The sequence below is a fragment of the Jaculus jaculus genome, chromosome 1, assembly GCF_020740685.1.
Source record: "Jaculus jaculus isolate mJacJac1 chromosome 1, mJacJac1.mat.Y.cur, whole genome shotgun sequence".
Classification (NCBI taxonomy): domain Eukaryota; kingdom Metazoa; phylum Chordata; class Mammalia; order Rodentia; family Dipodidae; genus Jaculus; species Jaculus jaculus.
The window spans coordinates 300,866,856-300,892,515 of NC_059102.1; the positions used below are offsets into that span (position 1 = coordinate 300,866,856).

At 38.8% G+C, this 25,660-nt stretch overlaps 1 protein-coding gene across 3 annotated transcripts in view; it reads left to right on the forward strand.

Moving 5' to 3' along the window:
• Astn1 (astrotactin 1) overlaps positions 1-25,660 on the forward strand; it is a 339,793-nt gene that overhangs the window by 253,066 nt on the left and 61,067 nt on the right. For all 3 annotated transcript variants that reach the window (XM_045159035.1, XM_004658763.2, XM_004658764.2), the window contains exons 15-16: positions 4,169-4,273; positions 6,117-6,305. In XM_045159035.1, the coding sequence (XP_045014970.1) occupies positions 4,169-4,273; positions 6,117-6,305 (294 nt within the window). The remainder of the gene's footprint in view (positions 1-4,168; positions 4,274-6,116; positions 6,306-25,660) is intronic.

Consider the following 25,660-nt stretch of genomic DNA (forward strand, 5'->3'; position numbering starts at 1 on the left):
ATATCGGCATTTGTAAACATCGTTTTTGTTTTGTTTTTCATGGAATAGCATCAGAGCTCAATTCATAAATGGGTCTGTCTTCAGATGCGTTCAGAAAGTCAGCAAATCGTATCCTCCTCTGGGCAATTTGCATCACCTTAGCATTAGTAAGCCTGCAGGAAATAAATCCCTTTCACTTTATTTAACCCAGCAATTCCCAATCCTATTTAGCTAGAGAATCTTTTTCACACATACCATCTGGTTGAATTATTAAATAACACACTGGAAACACTGATTTATGTATCTTTGCAGACTTCCTCAAAATAAGTTAAGCACTCTGAGCTTTAGAGGCCTTTCTGTTGTTACAGGTTGCGTGAACATAAAGAAAAGCCAGCCAAAAGAGAGCAGGCAATGACTATTTATTATGAACTGTTGATCGCAAGGGAGAGAATAGCCATCATGTGTGTTTTGGCAGAGACTCATGGGCAGGCCAAGGAGTGGGAAAGCTCCATGATGAGAAAAGGAAGGTTGCATATATGGCTGGGGGCTTCTGGCATGGGGATGTCATAGGTGAGCTAACCAGATTTGGGTATCCTATGTTAGTGATGAGGGGCATGCGTTTGGTTTTCTATGGTTGCATCTAGAAGCAAACATTAGAGATGCTGTCAGATATCAATAATGTCCTAGTTGTTTGAGTTCAAATGTTACAGGGAACATTGGGTTCTTGGTATACACAATAATCTGACCTTCCACATCCCTAACTTGGGAACAGTAGATTGGCTTCCTGGGTGTATTCTAAGAGCTTTATGGGTTTATGGGTTGGTTGCTGCAGATAAGGGTAGAGTTCTACTTTTATATATATCTGGATTTTGTACATCTGTATATTCTGCCCTTCATCTGAGAGATAAGAGAGGGTAGCGATCAAGTAAGGATGTAGAGGAGGCAAGAAGGCTGCTGGCCATATGCACAGGCCTGTTTTGTTTCACAGTCACTAAATCTATTTGAAGATTTGGAATCTAGGCTCTTTGAAATTTCTTCAAGTTTATTTAAAGGAAACAAGACTCTTGCTGTCAGAGAATTTGGAGTAGGAAATACCCCTGACATTTCAAATAACAGGACTAGCTAATTTCCTTTCCTTTCCTTTCCTTTCCTTTCCTTTCCTTTCCTTTCCTTTCCTTTCCTTTCCTTTCCTTTCCTTTCCTTTCCTTTCCTTTCCTTTCCTTTCCTTTCCTTTCCTTTCCTTTCCTTTCCTTTCCTTTCCTTTCCCATTCATTCTTCTCCCATTCCACCTCTTCTCCCTTCCCTTATCTTCTTCCCTTCCCTCCCTCTTCTTATCCCTCTTCGCTCTCTCCTCCTCTCCCATTCTTTCCCCCTTCTTCTCAACATCCCTTTCCTTCACCTTATTCCCTTCCCTTTTCTTTCATTCCTTTGCTTTCTTTTCCTTCTTCTCCCCTTCCTTCCCAGTTATACACAAGACTGTTCAGTAATTCTTTTCTATAACACACACACATATATAAATATAGATAAATATAAATATATATATATATATATGTATGTATGTATAAACATATATTCATTCTTAAGAAAACATAAAGATATTTTGTTGAAAAAAATCCATTTGGTAGAAATGTGTTTCGAAAATGATAATTAAGTAAAATGATTCTGACTGTAAGTCAAAGACACACAGAGAATCATATGACTCAGCTGGAAAATATATACTTTATCCCTTTCTTTTAAACTAATGGAAGTATTATTTGAAAATAGGCATAGAGAAACATTTCCCAAGTATTAACAGTTACATAACTGCTTTCCTGACTGTAGTGTAGCTTAAGCACATCAGGGGCATCCTTTCCCAGTTAAGTAATGGAGTTAAGTTACTTAACTCAGCCTGGTAAATGCAAGACACCCATCCTGTTCCTTTTTTTTTCTTCCCTCTGTTGTTCTAGAATTTAGTCTAGGAATTGTTAGAGTACATCACTTAAGGAATGCCAAGTTTACACAGTTGAGAGTAATAACAATGAGGTAGGGAATAGAAGGTGACAGTTATGGAGGCCATACGTGGACATGGCGATGTGTTTTTCTGCTAAAAGTACTTTCATGCATATAATTTTATCCTGTTCCCACCACCTAACTGCATGGCAAATAGGATAAGTACCATTAGCCCCATTTCAGATATGAAAATGGAAGCACATTAGTAGCTTAGTCCAAAGTCCCACAGCCAATGAAATCACAGATTTGAAAAGGAAGTAAGAGGTCATCTCAGCCAATCCTCTCTCTTTGCAGATTAAACAACTGGGAACCCAAACAATCCCCATCTACACAGCCAGAGAGCAGTTATTTGGGTTGTAAGAACACAAAGTAATGACTATCAGGGAAAATACCATTCTGCAACTGTGGACTACAGCAACACAGCTACCTTGAGCTCTGGCCTATAGGTTTCCTTTGCTTTCTTTTTTCACTAGGAAACTATTGAATGAAAATAAGCTTTTCCCAATATGTTGAAAATCTTTATTTATTGGACTTATTATGTTTTATGACATATCTTATCAAACAGCACCAAAGCTGATACACTGGGTGTAGCCATTCTGCTGAATACTTCAACATGGCATCCATATCTTCTGAGCTAATAAAATATACCTTTCAGGTATATCACTGAGGTCTTAAACTTGTAAAGTTTGGATTTCATTTGTATGCTTTTGAAGTTAACAGGAAGGTTAAAAGCCAAAGTGTGAAGTCTTATGACTGTCATTGCAAAGCTTAATGCCTTAAAAGAAGAACATCTGAAGGAAACAAAGTACTGAAAACCTTCTCTTACTTTTTGGAAACTTTTCTTTGATTACCCAAGATAAAAATTTAAGCAATTGATTCACTAAGCACCTTTCTTGACCTTCTTTCTTTTTGCCTTACCAATAATTATTCCCATATGATTCACAGAGAAATGGAAATTTGATAATTACTCACCTAATTTGATCAGGGATGACAAGCAGCTAATTAATCCTGCCTACTCTTCATTCAGTGTAGGTAATAAATTAGTTGATTTAGCTTAAAGGAAGCATGGGTCAAAATGGCTGAAAAATTCACTACGTATGTATCTGCCATTATAACAGTATAAATACATGTTCTTTCTGTATAATATAAAATATAGAAACTTACTATATATAGTTTCATATATTTGTGTATATGTACATATATGCATATACATAAATGCATACATAAATTTCTATGGCAAACATAAAGATGTTGGGTTAAAAAAACGAAGTTACAATTAGTTTTCTAAACTTAGAAAGGTGTTATTTTATTTCCTGTGGCCTAATTATTTTGTTCCTATCACATTTTATATTTATACTAATGGCTAGAACTCAAATAGAGGAGACTGTCTCCAACCTCTCAAGGAAGAACAGCTCCTTAATAACATCTGTAAATTGCCATTAGGAGGTGTATGTTGGGAGGGACTTTGGACAACTGAGTTAATATCCCCCAGCCTCAGTCTTGCCGTCATTAAAAGGTGCATTGTAAACGCTTATCACAATGCCTGACACAGAGACAGCAATGAATATGTGGCTATCACTGCCCCTTAATGATTTAGTCAACCTGACACTGTCCCTTCTGGTAAAGAAGAAATAAGCATTCTCAGCCTCAGAGTAATTAAAGCTTAAATACCAAACACAAATCAGTTAAATGAGACAGAACAATCAATGTTATAGATATGTGGGCTGAGTCAATTACTGCAAATATTAAAGAGAATAAAGATGTGGCATTACAGTAAGTCTAGACTTTAATATAAATTTATTGTTGGGATATTATAGTAAAATGAGTAAGGAGCCTGGCCCTGGGCTCAGGCATATCTTGGATCCCATCCTGGCTTACCTACTGTTCTGGGGAATTTATAATAAAAGCCCCACAAAATCTGTCACTATCCTCATTTATGAGATGCAGATAACAACACCTATATAACATGGAGCAAATAACTTAATATATGCAAAGTGCTTAGCAAAATGCCTGGCATAGAGTCAGAGTTCAATAAATGATGGCTGTTGTTACTATGCGTCTAGAAATTCTCTTCATCAAAGCCCACTTCATCATTTTCTCACGATTACAATTCTTAGCCTAATTGAGTTGGGTCATGTTTTCCTGACTCGGGGTTGTGAATCAGCCTTGTGCATTGACTCTCTGTCTCCTCTGATCTCAGGGATGGTGAACTTCAGTGAAGTGTCTGGATACCCTGTGCTGCAGCACTGGAAGGTCCGGTCTGTGATGTACCATATCAAACTCAATCAAGCTGTTGTCTCTCAGGGTGAGCAATGCAGCAAACCCTCCTCCCTCTCCCCGCCCCCCCCCACTGAAAATTCCTCTAGGAAGTGACCATTCCATTCCACTGTCCATAGAGCAACCTAACACCCAGCTAGTGCGTGAGACACAGAACAGATGTGCTTAGATTCACTTTCCAGAACAAGTGGCTGGAATGAGCTTCTTTTCAAAGCACAGGTACAGTTGTAAGACTTATCTTGGACTCTATAAGAGCTCAAATGGACAAGGCTAGAAACAATTGAAAGTACCATTTTTATGGGGTCACCCAGTGCAGGAAGAGTGTCTATGAAAACCAGACATTTCACAATTGGCAGAATAAATCTTTTCAAAGGCAAAGGATATGATTTTGAGATTCCATGGATGACATAAGGAAAATAACACAAGAAAGAAGGGAGGAAAAAAATTGGAAATGGCTTATGTCTCATAAATAGCAAGTGTAATACAGAGATTTTTATAGAAAATGATAGATAAATATATCCATATCTATATATAGTAATATTCACTATATAGAACATAATGGTTCATTTTATAGAAATATATATGTTACCTAGCAAGCTAAGGAATAATGACTTCTAAACTTACATGGGGTCTTAGGGTTAACAATAGGAAGATGGAATCTTAGGACCATTGGAAGAAAGAGAAACGTTAGAGGCCAGTGTTTTGAAGATAAATGGGACATTCTCACAAAGGTTACTGCTTCACAGATAAAGATAACGCATTAAAAATCTAGAACATTCCTACAGGACAAGAACATTTTCTTTTTTTTTAACTTGACAGAGTTCTTGGCAAACAGGGATTGGGATGAAGATAATACCACAGGAAACTTTAGAAGTGCAACATCTAAAAACACAAAGTTACTGTTTATTCAAGAAAGAATGAGAGTACAAACACTACATCAGGCATGTGCACAGCACAAGAGACATCAGTTAGCTATCTCTGTTGCTACATGTCTTTCAAAGTCACATCATGCAGTTACAAGTGATATGGGCCTTGGTACTTGGGGTATCGTACCTGGGTTGGACTGCACCTTGCCTCATAGGACATAGGTGTATAAAAGCAAAGGCTGCAAAAGTTTCCAGCTATAGAAGGGACTGGATTTGGAATTTTTACTAGATTCTGCCTTTCATATGATCATCATTATCATATAGAAATACAGAAACATAAAGGTGGGGGAAGAAAGTGAAAAGACAAACAAGATCTATCCATTTATCGTTTCTCAGTCATGTTGTTATTCCTAAAATAAAATATAAGCAATGTTTCGTGAGTCTTCTTACCTTTATTCTTCAATTGTCTGCTTATTGCCCATTTCTTAGTCAAGAAAAGGATTTTGCAAACATTTTTCTTCCCTATCCAGTCAGAACCCACTGCATGTCATGACCTTGTGCACCGCACATTCCCACACTCACATAACACCAGCATCATGAAACTGCCTCATCTTATGACGAGAAATGTTCCCTGCTGCTATTTGTGTTTCTATTTTAGACTACGCTATTGTCTTTCTTTCCTTTTTTTAAAATGTTACTGTTTGAACTGCCTAAATTAATTTACTGTCATGACCTGTGGTTTGTGGGTTGGGGGTGGGCACATTTACTTGGTGTAGAGTGGAGATTTGTCAGTGCTCTGCTTAACTTGGATAAAGTTAACAATGTTACCAACTGGCTAGGAAAGATACCTGGTTGAGAACTAAAACACTTGATTCGCTTAAAACAGAAGCACTTCCCTGATAACACTAGCCAGCGCTACAATGATTTTGAGACAAAGTTGCCTGGGAATCCATATGTCTAAGAGATTCCTTACTCTTAGTATTTTTGGATGGTTTTTCCCCTTAGCCTTCAGCAATGCTCTCCATTCCCTGGATGGGGCGACATCTCGTGCAGATTTTGTGGCCTTGTTGGATCAGTTTGGCAACCACTACATCCAAGAAGCTATTTACGGCTTTGAGGAATCCTGTTCTATTTGGTACCCAAACAAACAAGTCCAGCGGCGACTCTGGCTAGAATATGAAGACATCAGTAAAGGTGAGTGGCATGATCAGCAGGAAGCTCCCCACCCCATGCTTGTACCATCTGCCTACATATAATCCATATGGCCAAACATAAGGAATCAATGGGAAAAAGTCTAATTCACAATTATTTTTTTCCCTACTGCTACATGTTCATCCTTAGGATGTCTAAGGTTGGGCTACTAAAGACAAACCTTCAAATGAGGGCACTATGCGTGCAATGGTATCCAGACTGCATATTCAACATGCTAGTTACTATACAGACAGTCCACTGTACGTGGAGTAAAAGTGGACTAACGTGTTCTATCCCCCACGTTACTTCTTGCCCACAACAACCCAACCTACTACCTTGCAGCAACACCACACTAACCCCTGTCTTAACTCACCCTGCCCATGTTTAAGTTCATATTCCCCTGCTAAATTGTGATTAGAAGGAACCTCCATTTTCCTAAGTATTTCTCTATCTCTGGATGAAAGGCTTAAACAGAGAACATTGTCCACTGTCTTAATAGCAAGTATATGCACAGTCAAACCTTCTGAATATACCTTTGGTACAGTAAGAGTGTTGCCCCATTTATCTGAAGTCCAATCAAGACTGCTTTAGAATTGCCATTCACAGAATTTCTCCGGAACCAACCCACATAGCATTCTGACGACAGCAAGCTATGGATGTGTGAACTGCTAATGGTCAAGTCATGAAGTGGCACAATGAATTCAATAAATGGGTCATCTTAAGAATCACTGATTAAGGGTTCCTCTGACACTTAGGGACCCTCTCCTCTCAGCAGGACTACAAATCCGCCGTGCCCCTTTGGCTGAGAAGCTTGTGGTTCCATGAACTCCATACAAAGTTCCTGTTTGTTATGTACAAGAAAATGAAGAGGCCTGATAGTCTCGTCTGACTAGGTCCTTTCTCCCAGAACAAAGAGCTTTGTTCCTGGGCCACAGTAGCTGCAGACATTTCTCTGTAAGCTCAATGACACAACCACAGGCCTCTAATATGCCTTCAAACTTCAGGATCTTAACGTTTTTCTGAATCTGATTTGCCAAGAGAACAGTGTTATGTAAGTGAATGCTGATAAGACCTGTGGCAGCTGACAAAGCTTTGAGTTATCTCCATGCCAGAGCCTGCGGACAAAACCAAAAGGCTGAATCCTTTGCTATTCCTCTGCCAGTGGCTCAAAAGTTGCCAGAGCCCGAGATTTCTGAAGAGAAGAGTCTGAACTCACCACTGGTTCTGTATGTTGCTTCTATTCAACTCTCACACTGTCCTTAAAGTCCAACACTAAGCCTAGTAGAGAAATTTATCATAGCCTTGACATATGGCCTACTTCTCTTGCTCTCAAGCCCCTCTTTACCACTCAGAAGCCAGTTTTGGCACTGTTGATGTGAATTCTATGAAACATGACTTATGCAACCTCTTCTTTTGGTTGTTGATCTTCAAAGGCTCTCATGCATTTGAGTGTGTCCACTTTAGTCACACCTGACTGACAAATGCTTGGAGGTAACCATCATCCATGCTTAACCCAGCTTCATTTCTGAGCCTTATCTGTGAGCTACAGGGTTTATTTATTTTCTTATCTGGCCTGGTTCTCTTTATTCTAAAACCTGTGCAAGTGCATGATTAGTTCATTAGGCAAAGGCGGGTGGTCTTGTACTATTCTGCTCTCTGAGAGGTCTTGCACAGAATGGAGCCTTAATATTCTGTGAGGGTGATAAGTGCCATGCCATTCTACTGGTACTTTTTATTCAACTTGGGCCCTTCAATTACATGTTCTTGCTAGTTCCCACTTTAGAATCCTTTGGGCCAGAAGCATTTATCTATTCTTTAGGTCTTTACCCATGACTAGGTACCTAAAATGTCTTAAATATTGAATAGAAAAAGAAATTTATTGTGGCAAAATAAATGGGAAGCAGTATAGGATATAAGGATTGGAACTATAGAATTTTTGCCACATGAGCTTACAATTATCAGTGATTTATATAGATCTCATGCCATGATTCCCAGTCTCTGGTGGGGCCTTATGCATATCCCTTTGTTTGAGAAATATTCTCAGGTTGGGCATTTAGGTAAAGGCTCTATCCTTCTATGTTAGTCACTTCTGTTACTACAAAAAACAAAACAAACAAACAAACAAACAAACAAACAAAAAACCCTAGGGTTAGTCAACCTAAAAGAAGATAAGTTTATTTGGGCCTACAGTTTTGGGGATGTTAGTGCCTGGTAAGTTGGTTTTGGTGATTAGGAAGCATATCATGGAGGCGAATGCACAATAGAAAAAGGTTGCTCCTGTCAAAGTGCCTAGAAAGCAAAAGGAGAGAAAGGGGCTGAAGTCGCAACATTTCTTCCAAAGGAATGCTACTTAATGACTGGAAAGCTTCCCACCAGCCACCACTTGCCAATGGTGCCATGGTTGTCACACAGTGCTACCACATGGAGTTTTTTAAAATTTATTTTATTTATGAAAGAGGGAGGGGGGATGGGTCTTGATCCACTGTAAATGAATTCCAGATGCATGAACCACCTTGTGCATCTGTCTTACATGGGTCCTGGGGAATTGGACCTGGGTCTTCTGGCTTTGCAGGCAAGCACCTTAACCACTAAGCCATTTCTCCTGCCCCCACATGGAGTTTTTTGAGAATACTTTATTCAAATCATATCATCATTACATTAAGAAAAAGCATCAACATTCTCAAGAGCAGGTTCCATTCTGTCATAGTTTGCATGTGAAATGTCCCCCACACACTTATGTTTTGAACTCCCTATCCTCCACTGATGTTACTATTTTCAGAGATTCTGGAAACTATGAGATGGGATCTCAGTGGAAGATGTAGGTCTTAGGGAGCAAGCCCTTAGATGGGTACACTTAGTCCCTAGTCCCTCATTTTGTCTCTTTCTTGTCCGCTACAAGTAAAGAACTGCCCACCTCTTCCAAGTGATCAACACCACCATTGTGTTCTGCTCAAGAAATGAGACAAAGTGACCCTAGTCTGATCTCTGAAACCATTAGCCAAATAACCCCCCCACACATACACACATAGGCTATTTCTAGCAAGTATTCTGTCATAATTATAAGAAAAAATAACTAACATACCTCCCTTCTCCATTTTTCTTATGGTGGTGGGAATCAAGCCCAGTTCCTCATATAAGGTAGGCAAATAATCTACCACTAAACCACACCCCAGTTCACCTTTCTAGCTTTAAGTTCCCAGAGCCTAATGCAGAGCCAAGCATATGGTAAGCATTCAGCAATAGTTTGTCATGGTTATCAATGTTGTTTATTGCTGTTGCTGTCAGTGATCATGGTGGTGGTAGTAATATGATATGGTGAATTTTATGTGGATATTATGTGACATGCTTAAGTTATATTGTAGTGACAAAAACTGTGATGCATGTTTTGGGCCAGATTTTGACATGACAGTCTTATATTAAATAGTCTTCTGATAATACCAGTATGATGTTTGGCATTTTAGATTAAGTGATAATCTAAATAATTTTAACACCTTAAAAAACATGAAGTTCCATATCAGACTATGCACAGGCTCTCCCTCCCCTCCCTGCCTTACCTTAGACATCACTCATTTATTACTCTCATCCTTTTTAAGTTTTGAAATCTCCTAAGTCACTGGAATTCTCTCTTCCATAACCTTGTATCTGCTGAAAATAGTATTTTCATAAACATTCAATCCTTCTTACTGCTCTTTACTTTCAACACATTCTCACCAAATTGCATACAAGTTTCTACATTGTGTCTTTACTTCTCTTCAACCCCTAGTTCAGTCTTCCACCCATTGCTCTCAACACCACTGGAGATGAAAAATTATGAGCTTTTTAATCAAAGTGTCATTAGTGTCTGGTCTGTGACCATCTCATCCATTTTAGCTGCAGGCTTTTCTCTCATGCCCAGTCACGCCTTCCTAAACATGCTTTGATGTCCCCAATACTGTTCTGGTCAGATTCTTTTCTTAAGTTTTAGCTTTATTTCTTTTTTGTTTTTGCCCTTCTTCCTCTAATGAAAATCATTTACATTTATAAAAAGGGATGCAAATTTCATCTTTAATGTTACTTTCATCTCCATTCTCCTTGAATGATTCTTATCTGCGTATACCTCAGCCTCCACCTCAGAATTTTCCCTTTGCTCTCAATTCAAGACCTCACTGCCATTGGATTAGCACTTTTATGTAGATACACCGCACACCCTTCAATGTTAAACACTTCTTTTCTATTCCTTGGATCCACTAGTAGATTTTAAACCCTAGAAATGGGTTAGAGGGAAAAGCAAAGAGTTTCTCAGTGTTCTCCACTTTTCGCATTCACACATTATGAAATTTTATCCTTTCACTACTTAGATGTTTTCTCACCCCTCTCCATTTCCTCAAAGCTGTATGAGTTTACAACATCACCTTTCATGAAAATGACCAGGGAAAGTGAAGGGGAGAATGACAGACTGTTAAATGATGATGTCACAAATATGTAAAGTATGTTCTGCACAGTAGGATGACTATAGCTAACAATAATGCATAAAATATCTCACGTAGCTAAAAAGACAATTTAGAATGTACTCCTCATGAGGAAGTGATGAAAGTTTATGGTGATGTACATGTCACCTATCACTCTTATTTGATTATTCCCTAACACATATATGAATTAACATATCCTATTTACCCATAATATGTGCAGTTATCATGACAGTAAGAAAATAGTTGAGGTAGCTTCCTCCTATCCCTCTTTTGCTTTGTTTTTTTCTACCACTACACACCATTCTACAAATCACCATTTATTAACTTTTCCATTGATCCTCAGCGAGAAGCTTTCCACTAACTCCTCACTGCCTTCTCAGTATAACAGCGTGACTTCACTCCCTGTATTAGTTTCCTATGGCTGTTGGAACAAGGTACACAAGTTGGTGGCCTCAAAATAATTCATCTTCTTATAGTTCTGAAGGCTAGAAGTCCAAATTCAGTCTCAGTGGGCTAATGTGAGCAGATCTAATTCATTCTGGAAACTCCTGAGTTAAATGCTCCCCAGGATCCAGGTTCTCCCTGGTTTGGAAGAGGGCATTGAAGTTTTTCCTACTTCTGAGCCTTTGGGTCTACCTAGCCTGTTCTCTTTTTTCCACATCCTCTTACTACCCTGTCAGAGCTGGATTTAAGGTTGCAACTTCCACAAAGCCTTCCTTGACACTCTGGGCTGTTTGTTTTTACCTGTTTATTGCTCTTATCATTCTTAATAAGGGTTCTTTATAATACTCTTCACATTCCCTGCATCACCATTTCCCTGTAGAACTTGTGTCCCATAGTAATGGTCTTGACAGCACTAACTACATGTATTTGTCTTATTTTAATTTCAGGTTTATTTATTTAAAATATTCAAAATGTACAAAATATAAAATGAGAAAAATAAATCCCTTTCCACTCTCATTTTCTCATAATCTAGTTAGACTCCCCAGAGGCAATCAGACAACAATTACTACCAGTTTATTGTCTATACATCTGGTGCTTCTAATTGTTACCACTTGGAAATGAACAAGCAAGTTGTAGAAGAGATAGATTAGGATCTAGTCTTTTAAAATATGTATATATGTATGCATATATTTGTATATATATATATATATATATATATATTGACACATATAAGTGTGTCACACTATATATCAGGCATATGAGTACATCACACTATATATATATATATATATATATATATATATATATGCATCCCTCTGCATATTTGTATATATACAAAAAAGGAATATATATATATATATAAGTGTGTGTGTGTGTGTGTGTGTGTGTGTGTGTGTGTGTATGTTACGTATATGTATATGTAACTTCTAACTTAGTGGTAGGGACTCATTCTAGCCAAGGATAGTCTGGCCTTCACTCGGTGGTTCCATGTTGGCCTGGAACTCACTGTGGTGCTCCTACCTCTGCCACCCCAGCGCTGGGATTTAAAAATGTGTGCCACCATGCCCAGCTAAGGACTGATTTTTTTAATGCTGAAAACTTCCTTGTTGTTTTTCCCACAACAAACTCTTTTGAAATTAAAAATTACTTTCTGAAAAGCTTTTGTTATCTTGAACGGCCTACAAAAGCAAAACATGCACTGGAACTACACAGACCTGAATTTTAGCAGACTTACATTTGCAGCACTTGGGAGGTAGAAACAGGAGGATGAGGAATTCAGTGTCGTCCTTGGCTATGTAAGCCGTTTGAAGCCACCATCTTGAGTTGCTGTTTCAAAAAAAAAAAATTAAAAAGCTGAACTTTGGACAGAAGTCTGGGGAAATACAAAGCAGAATGACCATGTTTTGTTACTCTGAGTCTTCATGTCTGCCAGAGTGCTTGGCATATAATTAGCACCCACAGTCTGGAGAGGAATGGATTCTCTACCTTTTCATACTTTACAAGAAACACTGTTAATCCCTAAGAAGTCATCAGTGAATAGTGAGCCTTCCTCCAATAAGTCTTGCAAGACTTTGGTTTTAATCCTCCACCTGACGCATGAAGCAGAGTGCATTTCCTGTCTTTCTTTTATTTTCATTATTGTGTACTCTATTCCAGAGTGGATTTCCTCGGCTCTTTATTCTCTTCCTTTCCCAATATCGCTCCCATTGTTAACTCAGAGCTGACCTCTGCCCTCGCCTTTCCTTGCCGTTGCTTGTGGTGCATATCAGCTGGGTCATCTGGATGACTGGTTGCAATAAGCAAGGATTTCCTTTGTGAGGCAACCTTAGTCTATAATCCACATTTATCTCTATCCAGTTACCTCTTTTCAGTGAGGAAGAATGCCTTCCTCTTCCCCTAAGACACAGCCTGGAGTTCCTCCTGTGGTTATCTCTAGGAAGCCACCAGCAGTCGGAGGGGAGGCAAAGGTGCGAGCTAACCACCTACGAGGCGCTGTATTCCCACCACATAGGATCCATGCTTCCCATGGTTGTTTTGATTTCTGTGTGCATATACTCCAGGACAGACTCACTTTCCCAGGAGAGTAGAAGGACTTTTGCTAGAACTGAGCCAAGTACAAGCAATCAGCCCTTGGATCCTAGTCCCTGAGTGCTGGTCAGCGGAGACCTAGTCTCGTGTCTTTGAGGCTGGCTTAAGTTGTTGGTCAACCTCAGACAAGGATGGTACATGGCTTACAAATATAATTACATTAAGGACACAAACTTAGAAAAATTCAATGAAAAAAGTATATATATGCATTGTTTCACAACACTTGAGTTTCAGACTAGCTCCAAAGGATATTTCTGAATGCACTTATCACAACACAGCTAGTCAAGCAATTATGGCATATGGCTATTTTCTCCAAATGCTTAATTTATTCATTCAGCTAAAGGCCTGCTCTATTCAAAGCCCTGCAGTAGGCAGTGAGGGGACCTAGAGAATTCAGCTTTTCAGTAGCATCCACAGACCTGAGGAAGGTGCCACTAAAGCTAAGCCTGGCTGTGTCGCATGCAGAGCAACTGCCACAGGCACTAAGCTTTCCTCAACATATGTGTGAGGATTCAATTTAAGTCTTCAAGTCCTGAGGCTCTGATGCAGTAAGCTGAGAGTAAATCAGATCTTTAGATTGAGGAAGAGAGCTACAGAGAATACTACTGAATACTGACTAGTTTTGAGCACTTGTTTAAATCCAGATAATTGGCTAAACACGTAACAACTTTTCTCATTTAATTTTTAACATGTATTTCAGTTAAGTTTTACCCTTCCAAATTTATAGAAAGCCTCAGAGAGGACTGAAGATATAGCTTAGCAGTTAAGGCACTTACTTGCAAAGCTAAAGTACCCAGGTTCAATTCCCCAGTACCCATGTAAAGCCAGATGCACAGGGTGACACATATGTCAGAGTTCATTTGCAGCGGCTGCAGACCCTGGCATGACAATTCTCTCTCCCTCCCTCTCTCTCTCTCTCTCTCTCTCTCTCTCTCTCTCTCTCTCTCTGCCTACTTTCTCTCCCTGCCTCTCAAATAAACAAATAAAAATACAACATTTTTAAAGAAAGAAAGTCTCATAAAATTAGTAAGTAGCAAAGTCAGGATTAGAAAGAATCCCATTGCCTACTGACATGGGCATGGCTTTTCATGTGTTTTTTCTGGCAAATGCACACACAGAAAGAGGGTTCATGATGGGATTCAGAATTCACTCAAGGCGCTGGGAATAAATAGTTCAGTGGATAAAGTCCTTGCCATGCAACCATGAGTACTTGAGTTCAGATCCTCAGAACCCATGCAAATCTGTACACTATAGCATTAGCATCTGTAATCCCCGTGTTCCTTTGGCAAGAACAGAAGCAGAGACAGGCAGATTCCCTCAAAATCTTGTGGGCCAGGTAGCCTAGTAAACACAGTGATGAAGAATGAGAAACGCTGTCTCAAATAAGGCTGAAGGTCAGCACCCAAAGTTGTCTTGCCAGCTCCACACACACACAGTGGCATAGGTATGCCTGTATTTATGCATATACACCACAGACACACATGCATACACACACACATACACACACATACACACACACACACACATACACACACACAAACACGAACGCGCACATACACCAAAAAAAGAAAGAGGAAAAGAAAAATGAAAATAAAAAACAGAAAGAAAGTAATTTGAGACAGGTGTCCCCTATAAACTTATGTATTTTTTAGCCCTAGGTCCCCAGCTGTTAGCAATTTGCACATTGGAGCCTTGCTGGAGGTGTGTTGTTGGAGGCAGGCTTATGGGTGTTGTGGCCAACTTCCCCTTGCACTTTATGTAAGTTTACAACCGGCAGTAGTAACATATCCATTGCCTACAACTTTGTGTTAATTTGTTGTAATCTGGATTCTTCTCAATTCTTTGCTTTTGCAACTTGATAGACTGCTTCCTAGGAGTGGGTTTAGTCATTCATTTCTCTAGATCCTTCTGTATTTAGACATTGGTCTGAGCATTGGGCATATGGTAGTAAGTGATTCAGAAAATAATAAATTCTTCACTTATAGATTTCACAATCTAATGAGAAAACAAAGGAAATGACAGGTAGCAAATGAATGCAAATGATCTCAGATAAAGATAGATGCTTTGAAGAAACTAAGTGGATGCAATAGAGGTCAACTGGAGAATTGGAGATAGATTAAGGCTCTAAAAAGACCTCAGTGATGGGGATGAGTATGATGTTGAACAAAGGTCTGGTAGTTAAAAAGGAACTAGCTATGCAAGGCCTGGAGGCAGCATAATCTAGGCAGATAAAACTGCAAACAGAGCCTTTATGATTTTTTTCCCAAGTTTCCATACTTTGGGCTGGAGGGATGGCTTAGCAGTTAAGGCGCTTGCCTGCAAAGCCAAAGGGCCCAGGTTCTATTCCCTAGTACCCAAGTAAAGCCAGATGCCCAAGGTGGCACATGTATCTGTGGTTTGTCTACAGTGGCTAGAGAACCTGGTGTGCCCATTTTCTATCTGCTTCTCTCTCTCTCTCTTGCTTTCTAATCAATAAATAAAATGCTAAAAAATTCACAGCTCTTGAAATAATATGGTTTATACAAGAGGTAATTGTTAACTAGCAGACTATTAACCATCATGACTGGAGAGAAGAAAGAGGCCTTGATTGGAATATACATTAAAACAACTCTATAAATGTATTCTATCTGCTTGATTTAGCAAGCAAAAATGGGGCCAATTTGTTCAGTCCACACTCTTCTATCTATATGTAACTAAATGAAATGTGCCACTAGACTATCATAAATGGTATAGACCCCAGTTGAAAAAGCCATATAGCTACAGGCTGGATAGTATAAGGCATATATTTACCAGGTTTTTTTTTTTTTTGTAATTTAAATGATGGGATGAATTCCACAATTAATTATCTCTACAAGAAATATTTGAAAGGAAGAACGATCACAAGATAAAATAGGATGTAAGGGAAGCTTCTATATCAAATGTATGTGACACCACTGGGCTTTTCACATCTTTTGGGATGAGATCTACATGTTTTCAGCAGTAATGTGTCCATAATATGCCCTACTCTATAGTAGTATGTTGTGGGGAAAAGCACTGGAATGGGATATGGACAACTGAATCAGCTCAGCTCAGCTGTTGGCCATCTAGCTGACCTTGGGTAATCCCCTTCAAAATAATGTTGTCGCTGAAATAACAAACTTGAATTAAATTATTCTTAGAATTTCCTCTACTTGTAATGTTCTGTGACTCCATAAACTCAGCAAATGATTTCTATTTCTGATAACATAATGCAACATTTAATAATGCTTGACTCAAGGATACATAGGTTAAATCAACTGATACTACAAAAAGAGTAGTTGCTTGGTTTAATGTCTGACAGAATTACATAGACATTTTTATTAGATAGGGCTCTTGAGATGGCTGTGAGCCTCAGTTTCCATGTCCATGGAGATAGACTTATCAATACATAAAAGCTTATAAAAGAATTGAATTTGAGTATTATATGTGTAGCAGACAGCTTTAGGTTCACTGAGATGAACTTCCAGACCAGGCACAGTTATGGAGGAAGTTATATTTATTGAAGCTTACAGCTCCAGGGGAAGTTCCATAATGGCAGAAGAAGCTGGCCTGCCTTCACAGGACCAAGCAGAGAGAGAGAAGCACAAGCCTAAAGGTCAAAGGCCACAGCACACTTCAGGAACTCCAGCTAGGCACACTTTGCATATGTTTAGATTGAAATATGAAACCCACCACCACACCTTAAGATCACCCAGTGACATTGCCTCCAGCCAGGTAGCCAACAGATGCAAACTACAAACAATAAAGAACTGAATATATTGGAGGCCATCTATTCAAACCACCACATTCCACCCCTGGCCCCCAATAGATTTATAACCATCACACATTGTAAATTGTACTCAGTTCAATTTCACAGGACCCCACAGTCTTGACCAATTTAAGGTATTAAGACCTGTAAAATCAAACAAGTTAAGCATTTCTAACATATAAAGGCACAGAATAAACATTTTTAACTGGTATAAGGCACAGCAAGGAGAGACTGAAACAATGCAAACTCAACCACCATCAAACATCAAACTTCTGCAGTTCAACTTCAACATAACCAGACACTGACAGTCTCAAGATTTTCCAATTCTGCCCCTCCAGCTGGGCAGAGTAGCAGGGGAACACTTCCATCCCAGGACAACAGTGCACTCCATTGTAGCCTTTGCACAGTCCTGGTATATCCAAAACATCTTGAGGTCTTCATACAAACCACTGTCCATCTTCCAAAGGTTCTTTCATCCTATCAGGACATCAGGCCCTGCCTCATGCCTCATCTCAGCAGCAGCTCCTGGAACCATGTGCAATTCATGACCACTCCTCATATTTTCCAAAGGCTCTTCAAGCCTATCAGGGCATCAGGCCCTACCTCATGCCACATCTCAGCGGCAGCTCCTGGAAGCATGTGCAATTTACAACCACTCCTCTCATTTTTCATGCTTCTGAAACCAATACCTGGTGTGTAGAACACAGCCATATCCTTAACTCACAGACAAAATAAATCATAACCTTGAAAAGCAGGTTCCTTCTCCAGTCAACTCTTTCCAAAAGTGTTTGCATTTCTATGATAGTCTTTCCTCAGGCATCCTTTCCATGGTCCTTTAAGATTGCTAATGTGTTTGACAATAGCAGCTTTAGTAATCTAAAGTCAGTATCTGTGCCAGTAAATTTAACTTACTTAAAGTTTTCCAGCTTAAAATCTTAAGACTCTCAGTGAAATATCTCTAGCCAAGCACATCAGTCCATTACAAATTTAACCTGGATCAAACTCTCTGGGCCTGGGCAGCAGGATGCAGCCAGCCCTTATGCCAGTAGCTCAGTTCCAACAAAGTCCTCTGCAGTCTTTCCATCCCCTTAGAAAGCTCCTAAGCCAAGCCTCAAAGTTCCATGCTGTCTCCACTTAGCATTCTCAGACTCTCATCAGAATAGTAAAACTTGGCTTACCACTCCAGAAGACATCTTCAGCTGCAAGCATCAAGTCCATGCCTATTCCTCCAAAACAAAGCTTCCAAAAGATCAACATGCTCATGGCCAGGTACATCTCAGCCCACTCCTCGGTACCAAGTTCTGTATCAGACAGCTTTAGGTTCACTGAGATGAACTTCCAGACCAGGCACAGTTATGGAGGAAGGGATTTTTTGAAGCTTACAGCTCCAGGGGAAGTTCCATAATGGCAGAAGAAGCTGGCCTGCCTTCACAGGACCAAGCAGAGAGAGAGAGAAGCACAAGCCTAAAGGTCAAAGGCCACAGCACACTTCAGGAACTCCAGCTAGGCACACTTTGCATATCTTTAGATTGGAATATGAAACCCACCACCACACCTTAAGATCACCTAGTGACATTGCCTCCAGCCAGGTGGCCAGCAGATGCAAACTACAAACAATAAATAACTGAATATATTGGAGGCCATCTATTCAAACCACCACAATATGTAAAGAAAAATACCCAGCATTCTGTAACCGTTTGATGCACTAGGAGTTATATCATTACTAGTACTTCTGTGGTTCTTAGCATTATTTTAATGAACTTTGAAGTTCATCTTCCTATTTTTGAACAAAACAGCCACTGATAAAAATTTTAAATGGTATCAGTAAAACTTATCCTCTTCCCCAGACACAACTGAATATGTGTGTGTGTGTGTGTGTGTGTGTGTGTATTGCTCATATATACATTCCAGAATTCTAGAACCGGGAGATCAAATATCCATTCCATATGAGAGGATGTGGGGTGGGAGGTGGAGGTGGGAGGAGGGTCATGATTATTCACTTTCTCTGGAGAAGGATGCCTGGGCATTCTCTGCTGAGTAGCATGAGTAGCTGGGCATTATTGTCTTTTAAGTGCAAAGGAGCCATAATAGCATCCTCCAAGCAGGACCTGCAAAGGTAGCAACATTCTATTCAAAGAAGGATCTTTTTTGTTTGTTTGTTTTTGTTTTTATTTTTATTTTATTTTATTTTATTTTTTTGAGGTAAGGTCACTCTCTAGCCTAGGCTGACCTAGAATTCACTATGTAGTCTCAGGACAGCCTCAAACTCACAGCCATCCTTATGCTTTCAAGCCTGTAGCTATATGGCTTTTTCTCCTGGGGTCTATACCATTTACAATAGTCTAGTGGCACATTTAGTTACATATAGATAGAAGAGTGTGGGCTAAACATATTGGCCCCATTTTTGCTTGCCCATAAGGTAGCACATGCATCTGGAGTTTGTTTACAGTAGGTGAAGGCCCTGGTGCACCCATTCTTTCCCTCTTTCTCTTTCTCTACCTGCCTAATTCTCTCTTTCAAATAAACAAATAAAAATAAAATATTGTGCTGAAGAAATAGCTTAGTGTTTGAGATGTGTGCCTGTGAAACCAAATGACCCAGGTTCAATTCCCCAGGACCCATATAAGTCAGATGCACAAGGTGGCACATTTAACTGGAGTTCATTTACAGTGGCTAAAGGTCCTGGTGCACCTATTCTCTCTCTGTTTCTTTTTCTCTCTCTCTCTCTCTTCCTCTTCCTCTCTCTCAAATGGTAACTGTATAAATAAAATTAAAAACGATGTGCACTTTCTTGTTAAAAATAAATAAATAAATAAAATTTTTCAAAAATGATTTTTAGTTCCTTCCATTTCCCTATAAATGCTATGATTTCATTTTTCTTTATGGGTAAATAAAATTTTATTTTATATAAAAATATATCTAGGCTGGTTCAATTTCTTTGTTATTGCAAATAGTGCAGCAGAAAAAAAATGGATGTGTAACTATCTCTATTAGGACTTAGAGTCCATTTATATACCAAGGAATTGTATAGCTGGGTCACGTGGTAGTTCTATTTTTTTAATTTATTGATTTTTATGGTAGTTTTATTTTTTAATTTATTGATTTTTCTCTTTTTATACATGTAAACCCCCTCTCCCTCACCCCAATTCTTCTGAGGGTCTTCTTTGATGGGGTTTGATGGAGACAAAGAGGTCTCAGTCCATCTCTGCAGGGATGGGGAAAACATGGTGTCTCAGGCCATGCCCATCCACCCTGAGTCTCTTACAATCTTTTTGTCCCTTCTTCTGCACTACTCTCTGAACCTTGGTGGGCAAGACACAGATCTGATTTAGTGTTGCTTTCTCTGTAGATCTGGATCTCTGTTTTATAAGGTCTGAGTGACCACAGTGTCTGTCACCATCTCCCTGAAACTGGTTTTCAGACTAGCCATGAGAGAAGTATTTATGTCACCTCTTTCTCTGTACTGACTTTTGGGCCCTTGCAGATGACATGGAGGTGACCCATCTCCTGGTAGACAGTTTGGCAATCTCTGCTTGATGTATTGATATGTTCTGTTCTTGCCAGTATTTTCCTCCATTTGTAAAATAGGACAGATTCTCTAACAAAAAGTGAGAACAGTTTGAATTAAAGGGGATAAGCCGGGCTGGAGAGATGGCTTAGCGATTAAGCGCTTGCCTGTGAGGCCTAAGGACCCCGGTTCGAGGCTTGGTTCCCCAGGTCCCATGTTAGCCAGATGCACAAGGGGACGCACACGTCTGGAGTTTATTTGCAGAGGCTGGAAGCCCTGGCGCGCCCATTCTCTCTCTCTCCCTCTATCTGTCTTTTTTTCTGTGTCTGTCGCTCTCAAATAAATAAATAAATAAATTTAAAAAATAAAAAAAAAAATAAAGGGGATAAGCCTAGTTATAAGAGAGATTTATATCCATTCTTAGTTAAAGAGCAGTGGAGGTTTTCTCTGGAGCCTATTGTTTTCCTGTTTTACAGAACCTGGTTTGGTTCCTAGAGCCAGATAGGAGTTCTCCCCCACTGTTTGAGGGAGATGATGCTTTTGATGTGTTCTAGAATTTGATTTGCAAGAAATTAATTAAGCATTTTTGTGTCTAAGTTCATTGGTGATATCAGGCTGTACTTCTTTTTTCTTCTTCTGGAGTGTCTGGTTTTGGTACTAGTGAAATTCTGGCTTCATAGAAGGAATCATGGAGTGTTCCTACCTTCTTAATTGTGTGGAATGACTTGGAGAAAAATTGCCTTTAGTTCTTCAATGAATGTTTGATAGAATTCAGCATGAAACTGTCCTGGACAATTTTTATAGTTGTTGGGAGTCTTTTAATTACAGCTCCACTCTCATTTGACGTTATATCTCTATTCATGTAGTTTATCTTGTCTTGGTTTAGTTTCGGTAGGTGATATGAGTTAAGGAATTCATCTATTTCTTGCAGCTTTTCCAATTTTGTGGAATATAGACCTTTGAAATAGGTCCTGATGATTGCTCCAATTTCATTTAATTCTGTTGTAACATCTCCCTTTTTGTTTCTGATCTTGTTGATTTGAGCCTTCTCTTTTTTTTTTTCCATTTTGATCACAAGGCTTATCAATCTTGTTTAATTTTTTAAGAACTAGTTCTTTGATTCATCAATTTTTTACATTTTTAAAAAAATTTTTTGTTGTTGTTCATTTTCATTTATTTATTTGTGACTAAGAAAGAAAGAGGCAGAGAGAGAGAGAGGGAGAGAATGGTGTGCGCCAAGGCTTCCAGCCACTGCAAATGAACTCCAGTCCCTTGCACCCCTTGTGCATCTGGCTAACGTGGGTCCTGGAGAATCCAGCCTTGAACCAAGGTCCTAAGGTTTCACAGGCAAGCACTTAACTGCTAAGCCATCTCTCCAGTCCAATTTTTTACATTTTTAAAATTTTCAGTTAATTGATTTCTGCTATGATGTTTATTATTTCCTTACACCTTATTTTTTATTTGTTTATAGTATTTTTGATGTAGGGTCTTTCTGTAGCTCAGGCTGATCTCAATTTACTATGTAGTCTCAGCGTGGCCTCAACTTCGTGACAATTCTCCTACCTCTGCCTCTAGAGTACTGTGATTAAAGGTGTATTTCCTTACATCTGGTGCTATTGGGTTTGGAATGTTCTTGTTTTACTAATGCCTTCAGTTGGATTGTTAAGTTGTTGACTAGCGATCTCATAGATTTTCTAATGAAAGCATTTAGTGCTATAAAGTTCTCTCTCTTAAGGCTGCTTTCATTGTGTCCTATAAATTTTTCTATGTTATGTTTTCATTATGATTCAGTTTCAGAATTTTTTATTTTGCTTTTTATTTCTTCTACTACTCATGTATTATTTAATAGTGAGTTGTTCAGTCTCCAGTTATTGGTGTATTTTTTGTTGTTGTTGTTTCTCTTGTTAATCTCTAGCTTTATTGTATTGTGGTGTGATATAATGCATAGAATTATGTTGATTTTCCTGAATTTGATGTGACCTGTTTTATTCCCTAATATGTGAGCTATTTTAGAGAAAGTTCTATGAGCTGCTGAGAAGTATGTATATTTTGTAGAATTAGGTTGGAATATTCTGTACATGTCTAGAAACTCCAATTGATCTATGGTATTGCTTAACTCCCTTATTTCATGGTTAATTTTCTGCTTAGATGATCTGTCTAATGATGATAGTGGAGTTTTAAAGTCTCCTACTTTAATTGTGTTAGAGGGTTATTTCTGCTTTATTGTCCAATAGAATTTGCTTTATAAAGTTTGTGATCTTTTGTTGTTGCACATAGGTATATGAACATCCTCTTGTATTATTCCTTTGATGAGTAAGAAGGAGCCTTCTTTATCTCTTTGGATTACTTTTGGTTTGAAGTCTATTATGTCTGATATCAATATAGCCACCTCTGTTTGTTTCTAATTCCCATTAGCTTGGAATATGTTTTTCCATCTTTTTACTCTAAGGTGGTATCTCTCTTTATTGGTAAGGTGGGTTTGTTGGATCAAAGTCAGGACTGAACCAACTAGAGTGACATAGAAATAAAGAGAGAGAATATATGACCTCAACAGCAGGCTGCTCTTTATTGGCAAGCAGGCAAGTGAATAGCAAAGGACAATGAGCCCCATGCCATGGATTTGAGGCTACCCTGTTCAGATGCTGTTGAGCTGGATATTTAAAGGAAAAGGATAGACATGGCAGAGATTGGGGGAAGAAAGAAAAACAATGCAAGTTTCCTATGTTGATATGTTATGACTCCTGCTCTGTCTATACTAGTAATTCTTTTATTTTTTTAATTTTTATTTTTCAAGGTAGGGTTTCGCTCTAGCCCTAGCTGACCTGGAATTCACTATGTATTCTCAGGGTGGCCTCAACCTCATGGGGATCCTCCTATCTCTTCCTCCGGAGTGCTGGGATTAAAGGCATGTGCCACCATGCCCTGGACTAGTTCTTAGTAATAGCCTGTGTGCATGGTTTGGGGTAATGGTTCCTGTATAGCCTGGGATGATGGTTCTTGTGCAGCAAATGAGCTTATGACTCTGTGGTTTGGAAAGTTCTTTACAACCCCAAAGAATTTCTTCTGTGCTAAACCTTATTTCAAGGCCAACATGTCCCAGAAACTACTGTGACTCATTTAATATGTGCTGGGACCTCCAGAACTATTAACCCTTACAGGGTTTCCTGTAGACAGCAAATTAATAGGTCCATTTTTTTTTTTCTCATCCAACTTTTAAGTCTGTGTATTTTGATTGGGGTATTGAGACCATTGATATTTATAACTGTGAGGTTTGAGCTTATACCTGTCAATTTTGCGGCATTAAGTATTTTCTTGGGCTTTACAAGTTTTTGTGTCTGTTCTACTCATGGTTGTTATTTTTCCCTCTTGTAGACTTTTGAATGTGATTGTTCATCTCTTTAGGTTGGGTTAGTCTATGTAATATTCTCTGTAAAATTGGCTTAGTGCTCATATAATTGTACACCTGGCTTTTATCATGGGATGTTTTTCTTTTAATTTCAATTATGAGGGATAATTTTGCTGGGTATATTCTTTTGGGTTGGCAGCATGGTCTTTTAAGATTTGAAATGCTCCATTGCAATCCCTTCTGCCTTTTAGACTTTTAACTTAAAAAAATCAGATGTAATTCTGATGGATCTACCTTTGTATGTAAGAAGTTGTTTTTCTCTTGAAGCTTTTAGAACCCTTTCTTTGTCTTGAAATTTGAGAGTTTTAATTATAATGTGACATATGGACTTCATTCCTGTCTGTTTTTGTATTCTGAGCACCTCTTATACTTTAATGAGCTAGCTCTCTTTTATGAGGTTAGAGAGATTTTCTTTGATAATTTTATTGATAATGTTCTCCATGCCTTTGGTCTATATTTCTTCCCTTTCTTGCATACCCATGATTTCCATCATATTCTGTGTATATGTTCTTTGGAATTTATCATTGTTTTTGGACTGCCAAACTATTTCATCTGTCTTGTCCTCAAGTTCTGAGAATCTATCCTCAATATGGTCTACTTATTGGTGAGGCTTTTTGGGAGCCTTTTAAAAGTTATTTCATTGTTGTCTATTTAATTTCTTTTCAGTTTCTCCATCTCTTTGTGGAATTTCAATTTCATTTCTTGATTAGATTTTTGTTGGAGTTCATTCCTGTATTTAATTATATCTTCATTATTTATTCCACTGCCCGTTGTGATGATTTTTGTTCGTTTTCCTCCATTTTCTTTGTACTTCTATCAAATTATCATTCTTTTTGTATCTCCAATTCTTATGAAATATGTATTGAATTATTTTTGTTGATTTGTTTCTTTTTCTTCTGCCATGCTTTGAGTTTATTCTCAAATTCTTTTTGTTGATTTTCTTCATTAAAACATGATTTAAATCTTTTGTGAGTTGCTTATTTCTATTTCTATTCTCAACTAATTCTTCCATCCTTTTGTTCATAGCATCATTAATATGTTTAGTATATTTGCCATAGCTTTGTTTTGGGGTTCTAAGGCTAGATTTTCCTCGAGGTTTGTAGTGGAGGTTTTTGTTATGGGGCTATGTATCCTAGGTGGGAATATTTTGGCTTTCTGTCTTGTGTTCACTTTTTTGCACTGGGGCTTGGGGTTTGCCCATGTTGAGGCAGTTGTCTTGTTTTGCCTAGACTATAGCAATTAGTATCTCTTGTGACATATGCATTGATTGCCTTATTCAGATTTGGTCAAGGAAGAAATAGGAAGGTGGTATATTCACAGGTTTTGACTGGATGCCCTTGAGCCAGAGCTAGGTATTTCTTATGTTGGTGGACAACTCAGTGACCAGGGTGGGTCCTCCTGTTTATCTGGTACCCGCTTTCTCTGGTGGGCTCAGCTGTGGCAACTGGTAGGAGTCAGGTCCATAGCAGGGATCTTGCTTGTGGTGTTTGAATCTCAGTCCTGGTGATTATGGGGTCTGCCTGGTGTTGAGATGATTGCAGGTGAATCCCTGTTTGTGAGACTGCCAAAACATGTCCTGTATGGGGATTCAGTGGTTCCCTACATGCCCTACATGGATGCACCACTGGAGAACTAGGTAGCTGAAGCCTACTTATGCCAGGGAACCAGGGAGCCAGGCCTCACTCACCTCACATGATC